At 39.1% G+C, this 18,975-nt stretch overlaps 1 protein-coding gene and 1 long non-coding RNA gene across 5 annotated transcripts in view; one reads left to right on the forward strand and one right to left on the reverse strand.

Annotated features, from left to right (window-relative positions):
* The window catches only part of ANKRD10 (ankyrin repeat domain 10), a 35,720-nt gene extending 16,751 nt beyond the window's left edge, over positions 1 to 18,969 (reverse strand). For all 4 annotated transcript variants that reach the window (XM_021415373.1, XM_021415364.1, XM_021415380.1 and 1 more), the window contains exons 1-3: positions 18,719 to 18,969; positions 12,185 to 12,337; positions 4,550 to 4,641 (exon numbers count right to left, since the gene is read on the reverse strand). In XM_021415373.1, coding sequence (XP_021271048.1) covers positions 4,550 to 4,641; positions 12,185 to 12,337; positions 18,719 to 18,919 — 446 coding nt within the window. In that variant the 5' untranslated portion in view covers positions 18,920 to 18,969. The remainder of the gene's footprint in view (positions 1 to 4,549; positions 4,642 to 12,184; positions 12,338 to 18,718) is intronic.
* LOC110407580 overlaps positions 17,814 to 18,975 on the forward strand; it is a 15,189-nt gene continuing 14,027 nt past the window's right edge. The window contains exon 1 of the long non-coding RNA XR_002443941.1: positions 17,814 to 18,628. This is a non-coding gene — a long non-coding RNA (uncharacterized LOC110407580). The remainder of the gene's footprint in view (positions 18,629 to 18,975) is intronic.

Consider the following 18,975-nt stretch of genomic DNA (forward strand, 5'->3'; position numbering starts at 1 on the left):
AATTTAAGTTTACTCATAAGAAGTGCAACCTCTCGCACTATTCTCTATCTCTGAGTTTATATCAACAACGACTTCCACTAAGAATAATCCACTCTCAAACTGGAGTTACTGAGTTTGCCTCAGCTTCCTGCAATTACTGAGAATAGCTCTAACTGTGTAAACTACCCTTTTCCACTCTGGTTTACTGTAAACCAAAGCCTCTCCCACTTTTTGTTTTCTCAGCTATCCATACATATAAGATCTACTTCAGTATTCCCCAATCTCTCCTTAAAACTAATCCAAACTACTGCTTTACTTCACAGTCACAGTATCTCACAAAACACAAAGTTATTCTACAACAACAGTAGAGCATGAAACCAAATATGCAAGAAATTAGCAAGCTTTACTTGTAATTACTGTGCAGAACAATTATTTTCACCACCAAAAGGTACAAAACACTTTGACCTTCCTTTCTGTACAGTTTTATGTAGGACAGGAAAGGAAGGAAGAACCAAAACCTGTAGCCCCCATATTGCAGAATGGTAACTACAAGAATACTACAGTAAGAGCCTTAACCTGCAGCAACAACAAAAAAAGAACAGACATGTTTTCCTCAACTATACTACACTACCAATGCAACGACAGCAGTTACACCAGCAGTTTAACTGCTGAATGGCTAGCAGGCAATCAGATCTGCAAAAATAATCATATATGAAGTAGCCCAAGCTTGAGAAGTACCAAACAGACTGTATAAATATCAATATACTAATTAAAAGATAAGAACTGTCTGTTGAAATGGCACCTAACTCCTACTCCTCAACAAATGGTAAGAACTGGAAGCATTATTTTGAAGATGGGGTTAAGGACCATAAGAAAGTTGGATGTTGCTTCTTCTAAAGTGATTCAATAGAACAGCTTTGGAAGTACAATGATGACATAGTAACAACTGTTCACATCACAGGTATTGTAAAACCAGAAAGAGACTGCAGATGTATATCTAGAATCTGGTCCTTGACTAGCTAAGAAAACAAGCACACGCTAAAAAGTTACAAGTCTCTGCTAAATTTTTAAGAAAGCATGCAGCTTTACTTTCCAATGAGCACAACTCAACCAATAGAGATGTCTAAAACCTGGGACTCTTCCAGGGAACAGGCCATATAAGTTTCCCTGAAAAGGAAACTGACAGAAGTGGTAATGAAGTAATACCCAATTTTTGCTTTGTTTATCCTCCAGAAATTGACATAATTCTTCTGCCTGTTTACTAAAGAGGACTAGATTTCAGAAAGTAAAGAAGTCTCAGAAGTAGAAAGTTGAGATATTGTAGGAATGGCCATAACTAAGATTTGAAAGATGTCCAATGACCAGAGTATGGGAAATCGGAACAGAGAAGTATCTCTTCAGGGTCTTGCAGAATCCCATCATGGTACAGCAAATTGATTTTTCCAAAAACCTTAAGATTTCTGGCAAGGGAATATGAAGATACCTATCTCAGTATTCAAGCATCTCAATCAACAAAACCCTGAAATGACTTAGTACTCATGTTCAATTGGATGCATACCAAGCCACATAGAACCACAGAAAAGTCCCAAGTTAGAAGGGACCAGAAAGTATCATTGCGTCCAGCTCCCAGTTTTGGCAGCACACGGGCTTGCAGGGGCGGCTTCTATGAGGAGGCAAGAGGCTGCTTCGTGCTGAACATGGCCTGCTCCAGACGGCTTCAGTGGGCCTGCCACAGCTGAGCCATCCCGATTCTTAAGGTACATCTCTCTAGCCCAAAGAAATACTGCATTTGAAACTTCTCTCCTAGCTCCAAACCAAGTCACTATGTAATACATAACTGTTCAAATGACTGTTGCAGAAGATCTTTCATTCAGAAATATTCAAGTAGTAGTGAACTGCATGGAAACACAAGCAAGGAAAGAAACAATTAAGTTCAAATTGGTATAATTAACAGCTGCCTTTGTTTACTTTCTTTTATTTAATAGTGTCCTGCGTTTATAGCTGATCTTTGTATTTTTAATATATATATGCACTGTGATACAACCTTTGAAACCATGTAACAACAACCCAGCATTTCAAAAATTATGTAAAAGAGCAAAACAAAACATGGCACCAAGAAGGCTTTTCCTCTTTAAAGAGCTGTGGATACTAGCTTGTCACCATAACAAATAATACACAGTTAACCATACATAAATTGCATAAATTATGCTGTTTCAGCAAAAATCCAGCAGTTATTATGGATACTTAAAAAAAATACTATCCACATTAAAAATCATTTACACAGCAAACCTTTTCACTCATATGAGGACATTGTGACCACCTGCTTCCCCCTCTTCAAGGGTCCATGAATACCATAGTTAGTGGAGTAACCATTTTTATGGCTGTAGGACATACTGTGCACAGAATATGCTTCAGCTAAAATGAGAAGGTAAATACCACAAAAAAAATCAAAATATTTTCACTAGGGTACAATTATTATTTTTTAATATTACTAAAAAATTTACACAGGAATAGAGTCCCAAATTCTCTCTCATCAATTAGAAAAACAATGCAAAACTTCATGAAATTTAGAGACTGCAAGATATGGTATTTCTCTGTAAAACTAATACACTAACACGCCTGAAATAAAGCAAACTAGAGCAATTCAGGTGAGACAATTATTTTATCCTTACTAGACTACCATCAATATTCTTTGGCTTCCAACACAACCAAACAAATGAAGCATACAGGAATAGGGTAGACACCGATATCAAAGATTACTCTAGTCCAAGTAACTTCATTGTAACAGCAGTGTTTCAATAATTACTCATTAATAGAAAATAGCATTTTGAAGATGCTACAAAATCAGGAAATCAATATAACCATTATAGATATGGGTCCAGTTTTCAAATCTAGGCGACCCAAAATAGAATCGTCAGAAGAACACGTATCAATTTGGCCTAATTTAACATACTGACACTGAAAACTACTTTCTATGGAATAAGTTCTCAATCCTAGTCTGTCAGTTAGCTCTCTCTCAGGTGACAGCAGCAGAATTGCACCCAGGTCCTGATGCTCTAAATCAGAAAGAAATATGGGTTGCTCCACAAGCCTATTGCATTGGCATCACTGATTTTACAATTTCCTGGATAGCATCTCCTACTTTATTTACCTATGGAACTTGTGAGAAGTCTACCCTACTGTAATGTAGATAGAATTCAAAGATAGAAAACAGTGAATTCAAAAGATCTCCTGTTCACTAAAACTGCTATAAAATCTATGCCACTTCTGCTGCCAAGAGCTTAGGTCAAAGGTAAGTAACACATTCCAAGGTTTCTGACTGTGGTTTGCATATACAATGTTTAAGTGAGCAAAATTTTAACTATGTAAATTTAAGTTGCAGCCACATTGCCAACCTCAGCCACTCAGCTCCCATTTTTTAAAGTCCCATGGATATAACACCTTCTCTTCATTTACATCAGCTCAAGTCACTCATTTCATGCTGTTTATGCACTTCTGTAACTACTTTTGACTGGAAACTTTCTGAAAACCACAAGATCATACACTAATTGATGATGATAATTAAGGTTTGCTCAATTCCACAGTAAATTTAAATTCAAGTTTATTGTAAAACATCTGGAAGTGAGTGCAAAATGAAAATTTATTAATTCATTAATTATTTAACGAACTTCACAATAACTGACCTCGACAGCTGCATGACTTATTTCAGTGTCATTGTCTATGAAATAAATCTCTTCATATAAAGCTATCTGTTGATTACTATTAACATAAAAGCTTCTCTATTTCCTGAATACTCTACGATACCACTGAAAAAGTTAAAATTTATGGTAGATTTATCAGGGCAGCATTACAAAACAGTAAGATGGAAACCAAAGGGTAAAACAAGAAGTTAACTACATGATTCTTATTTCACTTACAACGCAATAGTTTCACATTGCAGGTCAAAATACAGTAACTAATTAAAACAAATTGCTAAAGTATTTACATTATTATAAGCCATAGAGCTTATACTCAACATTTCTAGGTGAAAACTGCATCCATTTTGTCCATGCTGTAAGTTGCAAAAGTTTGTGAGATTTTCTGAATGTTTTTGCAGTACATAAACCTTTAAAGAAAGAAGTTAAAAGGGCAAATATACACGATTTACTAGCAAACAGTATTAAACTAACTGCAAAAAGTGTGCGAGATGCTATTTTGCACGTTTTTGCATTGTTTTCTGCATTTATTTACCAGTGTAAAGTGTCCGTTAATTGTAAAAAAAAAATAGCAAAAAACTCGATAAAGCGTATAGTTTGGGGCCATCTCACAGAAGTGAGATACATTTTTTAATACATGACATAAATGCAGTACTAATATAGCACACTGGTATCACTTCAGTAAAATAAACTTTATTACTAGACATGCAAAACATCTTAGGCTTTACTACAGTTGAACATGTCTAGCTGCCTTTTAATCAGGTGTCTGCTGTTTTGATTTTTCTCTCTGGTATTAGTATCTATGTTTACCGGTCTAAGTTAGTCAGCTTAAACGCACAACAATCAACAAAAAAAACCCCAACCACCTCACTTACTCTATTTGCGCACCGTGAGCCACAAGGGCACTTATGGAATCCACACTACCAGACCGTGCTGCTTTATGAATAGGAGTTTCACCAACATAATCCTGCAAAGACAAACTACATTTTGTCAAGCATAATAATCTTTCTAAAAATGACAATCATATTTTTACATTACTCATTTTAATTAAGAAAGCAGATATAATAAAAGCAGCATTTATTAGCTAGCAAATATATCAGGTATTCATGAAATGTTTTCGCGGTAGGCTCTTATATACTTTAGATATTTAGCAAGAAACAATTATAAAGGCATGAGTTTCACATGATGAGCCTTTATCCAATAACTATATAATCAGCAAAGTCATATGCAGCAAAATTTGTTAAAGAAGACCAACGCATACCACTGTAACAAGTTACTCTAACATTTATCTCCTAGCATTTTAATTCCCCAGTACCCTGCACTTTGCAAGCCATCTTGAATTCAGAAGCAAGACGGCAAAGTTTGTGGGACTGTTATTACTTTCAGATCCTGCTGTCACTCATACTCGGTACTGTGTTGCACAATAAATACTCACCAGGTGATAGCTATCTATGCATACCTCTGCAGTAACGTATGCATGCCCAGAGCTCACAGGACAGGGCAGATATCTCCTGAGATATGCACATTTGACTTACATATCCTTTATATCATCCTTTTCCGTGTACCTTTATTCATTTAAACTCCATTAGTGCTAACTAATAAATTCAATCACTTGAACTTTTTATATTAAATGCAAATGCATTAGGAATAGTGTATTTTTTTCAGGTCCTCTAACCAGCTTCACAGGTAAGAGGGAAAATCCACACGATTTTATAAATGCAATTGGTAAGCAGCAGGTGAATTCCATGCATCGTGACCTACAGGATGCAGATGAAATTCCGTACTTGCCATTAAATAATTGTAATAAATAATTTTTAATTAACATTAATAATAACAAAGTAATAGGAAACAGAAGAATCTGAAATGAAACATGGCTTTGAGGTAGCAAGCAAATGTTCAGTTACTGTTTTGTTATGTTTTATCCCAGTCCTCAACACTTTCACTCCATAGCAAGCTTTTTGTTTTTCCTCCATCCTCTTTTATTAAAATATCAACACCAGCTGTTAAGTAACACACCAACTTTACTAAGTCACCAAGCTATATACAAAACAGGGTCCCCTGCTTAGCTCTGCACTACCAGATACACTGTAGCTCTGAGACATGAGTACATTCAAAATAGGATCATACTACTTTCTGTCACAATGGTGGTAAGTGTTTGAAATTTCCTGCTAAGCTTCTGAGAAATTCAGTCACATTTTCTAGATCGTGTAAACATAACTTGGAAGGAAGGAAGTAATTTTGGATAATGTTCCATATACTCCATTTGCTAATTACCAATTTCATTTATGGTATTTTTATAACATGTTACAAATTCATGGCAGATAAGCAAGCTTATCACCATTTAAGATATATATTCAGCCAAACAGCAAACCTCCTAGCAGCCCCAGCAAGGAACAGTAATGGAACCAGAAAAAGTTTACCTTCTTATTAAGTTAAGGATAATTCTGTGATAATTGCTGAGGCTGGCAAAGAGTTCGGAGACAGAAAAGAACAGAAAACTCCTTGGAGTCCTTAGTTATTAGGAAAGAGCAATAAATTCCTTCTTCCAAAACGGCTGTGTCTCATGAACAGAAGACAGCTTAGGATGGTGACACACTGGAACAGGTTGCCCAAGAAACTGTGGATGCCCCATCCCCAGAGGTATTCAAGGCCAGGTTGGATGGGGACCCTGGGCAGCCTGACCTAGTGGGTGACAACACTGTTCACAGTATGGAACAAGATGGTCTTTAAGGCCACTTCCAACCTAAGCCAGTCTATGCTTTCTAATTAACTTTATATTATTTCTCATATTTATAACTTTTCTAGAAGTTAAAGATGGGTAAGTCCCGTGGCTGACAATTTTATTAACTATATGGAAACTCATGTGGCACTAATTTATGCAGAAAGATTTTTCTGACAGGGGAATAAATTTCACATCACAGGAACTGTCATCAATTTCATCATTTTGTTATTGTTTCCATTCTCCTGTTTCTGTTAAATAGATTTAAGATGAACGTTTTTTTTTTTTTAAACACTTTTTTGTTGTTCAGCATTAGTGTTTATAATCCACTCCTCATTTGGAAGATACTCATCAATATGAAGTTCAGTTTAGGACAAGTCAGCTCATCTTGCCAATGCATATGACGACAAAAATCTTTACTTGTCCCACAAATCCAGCACATTGCTCATAGTAAGAGCTAAACCAAATTATGAACTACTGCTGCAGGGAAGCGTAAGAAGGATGAGAAAGGTCCTTTGCGAAATGCTCCTTACCACACCGTTGTAAGAATAAGCTATGTTTATTAGTTGCTCTAAACTTGTCACCAATAACCAGAAAAACAGTATCTCAAAGACAACGTCTTGAGAAGGACTTATTTCAATCGCTAGTCCAGAAAAATATGCACTTCCTTGCAGCTAAGGAACTGAGAAAATAATCTGAGAATAAAATGCATGGATTTAGATTCTTAAAGCATTTATTTTAATTACAACAGCTCATTCTCTATCATCACTAACGTTAATTATCTTCTGAAGTTCTCCCATGGAACTCTATTTGCTCTTCCATTTATCTAAAATAGTTTCCTAGCACTATGAAGAAATTCTCTTTGGGTTATGAGCTATACTGAAAGGGAAAAAAAAGGCTTCCCACTACAAACAGCTTTAAAGTTCATGTATTTTTATAACAGATCAAAAAAAAATCACAGAGGAAAAAGTACTCTATGAGACTGAGAACAACTCCGTGTTGATTCAACAATGGGAATGAATGGCACTAAACAGAAAACACGCTAAGATGAAAGGTGTTTCCAAGAGCAGTGTCTAGATTACATTTTGGGGTCCCACTTACTCTTCTTATGTAACACTGTACCAACAGACCAAACTTGTCTCATAATGCAGAAGCCACATAGCAAATAAATGTACAGAAAAAACGTTTCCTAGTATTACTGATTCTGCATTCAAGATAATACAAATTTGTTTGCTTCTGGGAAGATCACATATTGTATGTCGTGCTCCTGAACAGATGACAAAGTGTCACAAGGCATCATAAACAGACTTTTGCATGCTTTTTGCAGCTCATTGTCACCATCAAACCACATCTTCCTCCCTCCCCATGGAGGAGCACTACTTTTATTTTGCAAAAATAAAGGTTTTCTTCTTTTTAGCTTGGAGTCATGACTAGATTGTGTCTGACATTTTTCATTTTACTGACTAGCTATATAGGTTAATTCCTTATTTTTATTTTATTAATGTGTTTGAGGAATCTTTTGTTTCTGGGGATTATTTTCTCTTCAGTGAATTCATCTCAGCTTGGTTTATCCGTTGTCCTTTCATTACCATGCTGCTTAGCCTCAGAAGAGTCCTCCTTTATGAATTAAACTTTCTTCCTCAAACTCTTCGAGTACTTCCAGACTTTAAGATGTTTTTATTTGTTCATCAGTTCGCTTTATAACACTTCCTCCCCTTCAATTTCCCCCAGTTCTGTCTTTTTAGAATACAAATCCGTTGGCATTAAGACGTTCCAGTTGAACTTGGAAAATAAAGTGGAAAACTTACTCCTGAATGATTCAACTGATTTTACCTCTCATACATTTATTTCCCTTCCACCTAAAAGCTACTTACCTGCAATTTTTTCTTAAAACATCCCCCAGCACATTTACACGGAAGGCTTTTTAACTATGCAAGCAGTTGTAAAATACTTCTGGTATAGGAATTTAAGACACAGAAGCACTATTTTACCTGACAAGAAAACCAATGCCATCCCTTATTCAACCGACTGAATTTCAAAAGCCTATCAACTGACAACATTCCCAAAATGTGTTTAGATTTCTTCAACCTAGAAACCTATCCTTTCTAGCCAGAAAGCAGAAGCTGGGAAGAGGGAAAATTTTTATGCATTCTTCAGTACGATTTGCTTAGAATTCGTGATTGTTTCACCTTCTGGATTTTCAGTACAGATGAGAAATAAAGCATTTTCTTTTAATCTGGATTTAGTCCAGCAGGTATAGACTGTTAAAAAAGCTATTAAAACAAAAGAAATTACTCTTTTTCTTCCCCACCAAGGATAATAGCATGTTTATAGCTCTAGCTAGTATAGGTGGTTTATGTCTCCTGTATCTGTCTGCCCTCACTACCAAATGATGGTAACTGGTGGGATGAAAAGTTACCACCACCTGTAAGGATGCAGTACTTCTTAGCTCTTCCCCTTAAGGCAGGCCACATGACATTTTTCTGTTTGCTTTTGCCAATGATGGAAGGTAACATACAGAAGAAACCTTTAATATGCCAAGGTCAGAGGGAAAATATACTTGAATGAAATAACAGGCTTTTTATCAGAAAGAACTTAAGAGCTTATCTGCTGCATTATCTTGCACAACAGCACAGAATCAGTTTGCATTCTAACATGGATAAAAACATCAAGAAAATATTTATGGAAGTTGCAGCATAACTGCTTTGCACCATTAGAGTGAACTAAAGCAGGCGGGAAGCTAAATGCAAGTTTTGACTCACAATATTAAGAACTATTAGCAGGCACTGCTCATTGAATAGAAAGAGAAATAACTTCCTGTTGCGTCCAGTGGCAGGCAGGAACAGGCAGGATCACTGCTTGGCACTTTGGCTTTCTCTGACCCTTAAGGGGTAAGGGACTGTGGGGAAAAACTGCCCACCAATCACAAGGAGAGGGGAAAAAAAAAAAGACAGATGGTTCTAGCCAGCGCATACAGTTAAACCAAGAGGGCTGGGCATCGTGGGATATACTCACAGAGGTTACTTTGGAGAGCAAGGTAGAGTTGGGACAAGCAGCTTTCAGCATTTATCCTTCATTGCTGCCCAGGACCTTTCTCAGGCAACTGCCACCAGCACTGAGATATACATTTTAATGTTTTCCTAAACTTCATGGCAGCAGCATGGGCTACAACACTTCAGGGCAGATATAAGGAAAACACGCATGCAAGTTCTACTGAGTACCAGAGGTTTACATTAGGACTGAGAGACTCGAGTGGATTCCTTTTCAGAAGCTATCCTTTTCTTTTTCCAGACGTGATTGATTAGTCTGTAGCCAGTGACCAGGAGTCAGTTTGGAAGGAAAGCTTTACTAGTTTAAATATCAAGTATTCCCAGATCTTTCTCAGCATGTGTTTTGTATCCAGTGTCCATGGAACACTTGTCCTCACACAAGCATTAGCCAGTGACTATGTCTGTTTGAAGTACAGCATCAGTCAGCGAGCTGGAAGGAATAAACAAAATACACATCAGGAAATAGCGCTCCAAAAGCTCAAGTGTGAGTGGAAGCCCTAGATGATCACCTCAAAGAGCTTGCAAGTTAAATAAGTAAAATCATTTATTAAGCAGTACAAATCAAACAAGAATAGCAGATTTTGACTGCAATTCTATAAACATCTCAAAGGAACTGTGGAGAGCAAAGCATGCACTATGCTTTACATACTCATGTGTGAAACATTACAAGTATCCGTGGGTTGTTTTCACTGTAGGCATCACAAAAGTATACTGCCTAGCTTTGAGTGCTCATGCATGTGACACCAGTGTGACTGAACAGATGCATCTTAATAAAGAGCTATTTTTGTTTCTACTATAATTCTAACTACAGAGATACCTTCTTCTATCAAACCAAATCTAAAATACCTCTTCTTATCGTTCAATTAATACTTTGTGGAAGCAAAAAAGGAGTTTTTACAGAAGTGTAACTTGATCCTACCATTATCAGCAACACACAACGCTTCCCACAGCATCAACTCTCAAGTGCTGTCCACGTTGGTATCCTTTGTCTGTAAATACTTAAGTTTGCCTTTCAGTCTGTAGGATACTACCAGCATTATTTCATTTGAAAAATTCAGAACCACATTATTCTTCCTCCTCTATTGTTTAGATTTGCTCTTGTGACAGGCTACCAATTTTTGAAGACTCCTGAGTCACTGGCTAGTCACCAGAACTAGCCTCTCTAAGTTGGGATGAATTACCAGTCTATTTTTAAACTGCATCATACTGCTCTCTGCTTCCCTTACAATTATCTGTGTGTTGCCCTCAGTCCATGAACAGATCTCTCTGCACTCCTCTCTTCTTAAGAGCAAGCTGCTACTTTCCTTTTTTTTTTTTTCCAATAACCTCACACACTAGATGTTCCAGGAGAACATCTAGAAGATGCTGTTCTAGAACAGTGGTTCTTCAACTCCATTTCAGCCTTACTGGTCAGTTCTTCTCTTTATCCTCAGCTGGAAACTTTCATTCTTCTCATTCATCCTCATTCATTCTTCTCTTCTTATTTAGAAGATATCTGTACATCTTTATTCTGTGCATGCCATGTTTCCTCTCTAATCACAGTTTCTTTACATTCTTACCTGGACTCCAGATGCATTTCTAGTTCTTGTATTTCTCTTCTGAAGATTCTACCACTATGCAGCAATAACTTATTGCATAAGTTACTTTTGTCAGGTATCAAGGAGAAGATGCGATCTACAGCCTCTGCATCCCGTCACCTTCATTGTTTCTACAATTCTCCTGGTGTCTCACAGCTGTTCTCAATGCACCAGCCTTCTTTTCTGAAAACTCAACACAAACTTCCCCATTTCTTATTTTTGCATAACTTAAAAAAAAAACAACTCCAGAAATGCAAAGTTCAAGTTCTTCAGCACTTTTAGTTTAACTCTAGTAATAACTGTTCTCATACAAGATAAATAATTTTGAGTACTGCTGTAAGGGAACACATTATGTATGCACAACATACATAATAGATCCATTCAGTACTAGAAACATTTTCTCCAAAAGCGTAATAGTTTTAAGCACTTGATTCTGTTACCATACCAGAGTATGAAAGTCCTTTACACGAACTTTATTATATTAATGCACTCTCTGCTATCAGATAAATCAATACCCATAACCATGGTAACAGTAATGGAAAATTATCAGTTAAGAAAAACCACGCATCTATTCACTATTTGTTAGTAAAGTGCATGTTTCTGATGTACTTGCAGGAAGTTATCAGAAAAGCTTTAGAAACAATTAAAAAGAAGCTATCAGTATGAAACCAAACCTATCTTAAAATAAATCATATCTTGAATAGATTTTACTAGTTAGGTACCTGACTAGTCATCAAGGACCACAAAGGTCTCATGGCTCCATAGGCAATGGTGAATTAACTGGCTAATTTTCCAATTCTTACATATTAAGTAAGATGTATCTCACTAGTCTTTTTTCCTTCCCCCCTCATAGGCATTACAGTGTCAGAGCATTTGGTAATGCTGCCAACACCAAAGCAGCATGACACCGTTTTGTTCAAGAAGTAGGAAGATGTTAGTTCCTAAAACAAGCATTCTCCAGAACTTTAGTGGTCTACAACATTTGAGTCCTTCTCTGCTACAGTGACATCATAACTGTCAGATAAAGGGCTTTATTTGTCCTTCGGGGAGATGTTAAAAATCACCTATCTGTATGTGAATGTAAGGATCACACACATAGAAAGAAGAGACCAAGACACTCCTTACAGAATTGTACGTGGACATGAAATACACGTTAAATCATACCTGTTTGTTTATGTTGGCCCCCACTTGGATCAACCAATTCAGGCATTGTGGATGTCCTCCAAAAGCAGCAATGTGGGCTGGTGTTTGAGCAAATCGTGTTGTACTGGCATTTACAGAGGCTCCGGCTCTGACTAACTGCATTAGGCACTCCAGCTTTAAAGACATGAAGGGAGAAAATCCAAAAGATGGTACACAGATGCACTATGACAGTTAGCACGTGCTAAATAAATAAAGCCTAGAAAAACTCAACTTACTAGCAAAACCAAGTGGATGCAAAACAAGGGAAGACATCAACACTAGGATTTTCCACCCCCCTTCGGCTACACATCATACCTGAAAAATACTTAATTCTCACCCCCAACAATTCAATTCCAGCATTTATTTTTGGAATAGGGAAAGGGGCACAAATAATACCTCAGAGTTGACCACAAGAGCTGTTTGGTTCACTTTTGTTAGTGAGAAGTTTCTGATCTAGCAAAGCCACAAATTTGGTATTAAACAAACATTAGCTGATGTTTTGCAAAACAAAGGCGTTGTTAGGAGATACACACATTTCCAGAAGAGTTTAGAAAAAAAAAACAGAAAATGCAAGAAAGGTTATAGACTTCTTTAATGTTTTCCTGAAGCGAGAGAAGTAGATTATCAACCATAGCTAATACCATTAATACTATGCTAAAATCTATGCACACAACGCATTTTTTTCAGTTTTCTTGTTACTACAGGTGAAGAACTGTTAAAAACAATACTGCATGTTTGCGGCAATGCAAAAAAAGTAAAGCTCTCTTTCCTTTAAACAAACAAAAAAAATGCAGTGTTGCCAAGCTATATTCGGACTTCTGTTTTCCAGTGGTACTAACAGAAGTATCCAATATCCAGCTACTATATTTAACTGTTTGCAACATAACATTTGTAGAAGCTACCCGAACAGCAGCCATGATGACCTCAACTTTCACAAATAGCCTAAAAAAAAATGTTCCTTTCCTGTCAAATAGTAACATTGCATTTCTGTAGACAGGAAAGTTCTGCTGCTAAAATAAACCGTTTAGTCTAGCCTTCCATTTGTTATGGTTAGAAAACAAACATCGCCCTGCACCCACCAAAACAACAAAACAAAGAAACAGCACATTGATTGCAGTTGTTGGTTCACATAAAATCTCCTTGTCAGCGTTTCACTGTTAAAGAAAACGTTTATTAGGCATAGACTAGCTATGAAATAAGCTGTTCATGGAGGAAGAAGCATTTGATGGTCAACTGGCAGCTTATTTATAGACAATGGAAGTGTCAACATTACAATTCAAACATTCTTGTTTTGCTGCTGTACAACGTCTTTTCTTTAATCTGTAATTAAAAGTTCATACATGTGATTAAAAACACCAACCCGATAGTATTTTCTACAGATTTGCAGATGTATTCCAGACTTCAACTTTACTTTTTCCCCCCCATACATTTCAAACAAACATATGAAGCTTACACTTCATCACATACATGCAAGATTTCTTTGGACAGTAATCATGGAATCATCACAGAACCATAGAGTGGTTTGGGTTGGAAGGGACCTTTAAGATCATCTAGTTCCAACCCCCTGCTCTAGGCAGGGACACCTCCCTCTAGACCAGGTTGCTCAAAGCCCCATCCAGCCTGGCCTTGAACACTTCCAGGGAGGGAGCATTCACAACCTCTCTGGGCAACCTGTTCTAGTGCCTCACCACCCCCACAGTAAAGAATTTGTTCCTAATACCTAGGCTTCAAACTGGAAGAGGGTAGATTTACACATTTCCCCTCATCCTGTTGCTACCTGCCCTTATAAAAAGGCCCTCCCCAGCTTTCCTGTAGGCCCCTTCAGGTACTGGAAGGCCGCTGTAAGGTCCCCCTGGAGCCTTCTCTTCTCCAGGCTGAAGAGCCCCAGCTTCTGAGTTTAACAAAGATGTACCACAAACTTACCACAAATTAACTGAACTACTACAATCCTAACAGCTCTAGCTCCATAAATCTCAGTATTACTGAAGAAAAAACAACATTTTTTTCCAAAACAAACAAGTACACTTGCTAGGAAAAAGGTCTCATCACATATTTTTAGAAAGTGTTAGCAAATGTGTATTTCCAATGCTAAGTTATCCAAATAAATTTTACATATGTACCCTTAAGACTTTCTGTAGAGTCTACAAACTAGCATCTCAATATTGCTGTTCACCCTTAATGATTAGTAAGAATTGTAATGCTGTAATCACTAGTAAGTGATGCGATAGAAAAAGCACCAGCTACACCAAAGGCTTCCTCTACTTAAAACAAAAATAAAATCCATCCAGTTTTTAAAACACCAGGCTTTTATTACAATTAATTTGGAAACATGTCAGAGAAGCATTACAACTTCAGGAAATACTATTTCCTGCACAGAAACTGGGCCAAATCAAATTCCCTGATTACGTAGACAGTGCAGCACGTCAACTGAAAAGGGAAAAGTATTAAAACTGGTGCACCAGTGTCACCCCTCACTGTTTAAATCTGCTTTCTAAAATGGCCACGTCATAATTAATTATAACTTCTATTTAAATGTTCTTTGTGCATCATTTCCATGTATTTTTTCCCTTGGAGTCTTCCAAGCATAGCTGCAAAAGTGCATTTGCAATATCATCTACCTGATGATCGTCACTGATGGTCATGCCCCCCCCTCCCCCCCCCAAGGTTTTTTTTTGGGGGGGGGGTTTAAACAACAAAAAGAATGTTTCATCCCACTAAAAGAGGAAGTAGGTTCTTCTGCACCACAGCAGTTAGAAGCTACTGCTTCCAACGCTGTTAAGACAAAAAAAATAAAGGTAAATTACTTCTGTGCATAGGAAGAGGCAACATATCTAAAACCAACATCCCAGTGGAATACCTATGCTTCAGATCAGGACATATCTTCTGAATTGTTATTTAATAAAAGTGGACTGATATTTTCCACTGCGCTGCTATACGTGAACTGGAGGTCAAACCAATTTAACAAAGAAAAAGACAGGCCTCAAGACAGGCCGTAATGCTGGCAAAATGCCAAGGGAGGGATGTGTGTTTCTTTTAATCTGTACTACTTTTGTTCCAGAAGAAACAGAATGTACTTACTACTATTTTGCTTCCTATAATGTAAACAGTCAAATGGCAAAAATAGAAGTAGAAAGAGAGTACAAGCAAGCAAATATAACTAAAGAAAACAGAAAGGCGTGTGCAAGTAGTTACAAAGGATAAAATAAAGGTAAGTGTAAAATAAAGTGATTCAACGGTGACTTTGCGGGTTTTTTTTTTTTAATGCAAGCCTTTCATTTTCTAGCTCTCTGGTAGCTTTTTACATCATAAAATTTACTTCCCGACCCATCTTCTTAGAAATCTGAAGAACAACAGTATAATTTCTCCTCTGCGGAGGGAATATCCTGAGAATATGAACTCCACCACAGATGTCCAACCCAGCAAGTAAATTTGAACATGCTACTATCTAAATCTGTACTGTCTTCTGGAAGAGAAAACATAGCCCATGCCGTCATTAAAATTTCAGATACTGCACCTAGGAATGCTTATCTATCATTTACAAATGACTCTGCTGGTGTTTCGCTTATTACTTGAAAGGTTCACAGCCACATTTCAGAGTAAGCTATATATCTGAAGTACATAGCACTTTCCTCTTTTTAATCATAGGGTACTATATTTTTATTGATACTAGTATTAGATCAGTAATTCTTACAATAAAAAGCTATCATCTTTTGCATAGTCACTTCTAGTAGAAGTGAATGTGGTTTTTTTTGTTGTTTGTTACTTCCCTATTGCAGGCATCAACAACTGTGTGTAAGAAGGCAGTTCTACCTAGCTTTATTCTAAAGTGATTTTGCATTGTCCTTCAGTGTACAGAGGGCTTTCCTTTACGTTCCACTTGTGCAAGAGGTAAAGGAAAAGAAGCATCTATAAGCACACCAATGGCAGACTGATGCTGTGTGTGTGCACGCATGTGTACGAGAAGGGTTTTAGATGTTACTGCTTACAGCAAGCTGCTCCGCAAGGACTTCTTCCAAAGAGGAACTAAATCAGCCTTGTCATTTCAGCCTCTTACAGGAATGTATCAGATGAACTGCTGCGAAGTTCGGTTGCCATTTAATTTCTTTCAGGCAAAGAAAAACCAAGTGAAAACCCCACAACATCCAACATAGCAAGTAACTCTCAGAAGAGGCGAAAGAATCTTGTTTAGTAACTCCTAATCAATGTTTTAAAAACAGAAGTTTTAAAGTCCTGATGTTTTGAGATGCAGAGAAACTTTCCATTTGCAATAATGATTAATGTGAATTTTAGAAAAAACATAAGTAACATAGGACATGCATATGAATGCCCACTAAAAGCAGTTACTGTTTCACTTTTGGCAATCATCTATTAGATGGTGAGAAATAAAACTACAACCATGTGAAATTAACACAAAGTCAGTCAAGCTTTGGATCTAATGACAGCAATGTAACTTCTCCAGCGCATTGAAACACAGGAATTGCTTCTTCCACTGTGAGGTGACTAGCAACTGGAATGGTGCGGAGTCTTCTTCTGTAGAGATCTTCAGAAACCACCTGGACATGGTCAACCTGTTCTGGCAGCCATGCTGGGGCCCAAGGGGTTGGATCAGATGGACCCACAGGTCCATTCCCACCTCAGCCACTCTGTGGTTCTGTTGCACAGTCTGACTCAAAGAAACATTACCTAACAAGGCTATAAGGCACATAGGCAGCTTTCACACACTGAGTCCACCCAGCCCATCAGAAAGCTTTTTAAGATGTGTACCTACGCAAAGTGATATAGAAACATCTGCCGTCCATGCCATCTTTCCAAGTTTCTTTTCACTTGGAAAAAAAAAGTTCCCTCTCCACCTTATATGCAAAAAGTTTTAGAACAGATCATTAATTTTTGGTGAGGGTACCTAGGAATGAACATGGCAAATAGGGTAGCTTGCCCACTGAGTCACTCACTTTGACAGCTTCCTATGCAAGAAATCCTTCAATAGGAAAGAATGTATACAAGATTCACACATCCTAGGTGGCTGGCAGAAATCTGAAGGTGCTTAAGAAAAACAGAACTAAACATATACTTGAAGGACAAGAGTGTGACTAACACATGCATAAAAGATCCCTTTGATACGCTAAAAGAAAATGAGAGTCATAAACAAGACAGATAGAAAGCTTTAATGTTAAATCAGTATCTTCAGATTTTGTATGAGCTTACTTCAAGACAAAATGTAAATTACTCCTCTTTGTTTCTGAATGCGGAAGATGAGCTTCTGGATAGATAGAAGGTTTGGAGTTTCTGTTGTTTTGTTCCTTTTTTTTTTTTCTTTTTAAAGACAGTAGTACTACTAAGCTCTGTTTCTAAAATATTTCTCAAGCGCTGCAGATGAAATCATTTATCATACTGAACCCATCTCTTAATGTACTGCCTAAATCATTACATCTGCATAAATACATTAATTTTCCTTCCCTGGCACACCATCAATACACAGCAGAAAGATATTGGGAACAGAAGAGAGAACGACAGCACAAGCCCCTCAAAATCAGGAGCCAGACAAATCTGAGGGAAAAAAATACACACCCCCAGGCCTGAATCCTGAGTGGGCTGGAACACTTAGAAACGGGAAACGCCCAGATAAAACAAATACATTAAGATACCACTCCTCTTCAGATTTGAGGTTAGCGATAACACAGGGAAGGAGTGCCTTTTAGAAAGGTTTGTTTATCGTTTTCCAGTTGTTAAAGTTTTCCAGTTGTTAAAGCCGGGGCTCGAGTTCGTCGGCTGAACAAAGGTAATTACGAACTCACTGTTTTTTAGCACGGCGCTAGAGTTCTCAGCCCGCGGGGCTCCCGGCACCGCCGCCAGTTTAGCACGATCACTCAGGGTTCTGAGGAACCGGAGGCCGAGGACTCGGGCCAAGTAAACGCCGCTACCCTTCACCTAAACACAGAGCTCAGCCCGCGGGATCCATAAACAACACCTGCAGTTCAGCGCTGCTGCCTCTTACGTTCTGATTTTGACCCGCCCGGCTGCGGAGCCTCGGCAGTGAGCTCCACGCTCGTACAACACGCTTCACCACCCCACCCCGACGGCACCAGAGGGCCGCACTGGAGGCACACTCATCTCCCTAGGCGCCCAGCCAGCCGGTTGCGATAACACAGGCGGCACAACAGAACAGTCTCCAGGTGCGGAGCCTGACGGCGAGGACCGTGCGCTGCGGCTCGAGGCCGGGCTGGGCGAGCCGAGGCCGCGCGGCGGAGGGAACCCCCCCACCACCACCCCGGGGACATCGGGCACCTTTTCCGAGCCCGGCCGCGGGGGCGGCTCTTCCCGGCGGGGAGGGCACGAGCGCCGCGGGCTGACAGGTGCCGGCGCCCCCCGCCCCCACCCCGCTCCCTGAGGCGGCAGCGGCGGCGACGGCTCCCGGCAGCGCGCAAAGGGGTAAAGATGGCGCCGCGCGGCGGCCTGCCGCCCTCCTCCTCCTCCTTCTCCTTCCCTTCGCCTCCCTCCCCCCTCCGCGCCGGGCCCCACCTTGCCGAAGTGCGCGGCCCAGTGGATGGGCGTCCAGCCGTAGAAGGAGTCCTCGGCGGCCAGGTCGGAGCGGGGCGCGCTCTGGAGCAGCGCGCACAGGGCGGGCAGGTCGCCGTCGCGGCAGGCGCGGTGCAGCGGGAAGCGGAGGGTCAGCAGCTCCTCGCTGGAGAAGCCCGCCTCGGGGCCGGCGCCCAGCGACATGGCGGGCAGGGGAGAGCGGCGAGAGGGACGGCAGCGGGACGAGGGAGGGGGGGGGG

The sequence above is a fragment of the Numida meleagris genome, chromosome 1 (genome assembly GCF_002078875.1).
Source record: "Numida meleagris isolate 19003 breed g44 Domestic line chromosome 1, NumMel1.0, whole genome shotgun sequence".
Taxonomy (NCBI): domain Eukaryota; kingdom Metazoa; phylum Chordata; class Aves; order Galliformes; family Numididae; genus Numida; species Numida meleagris.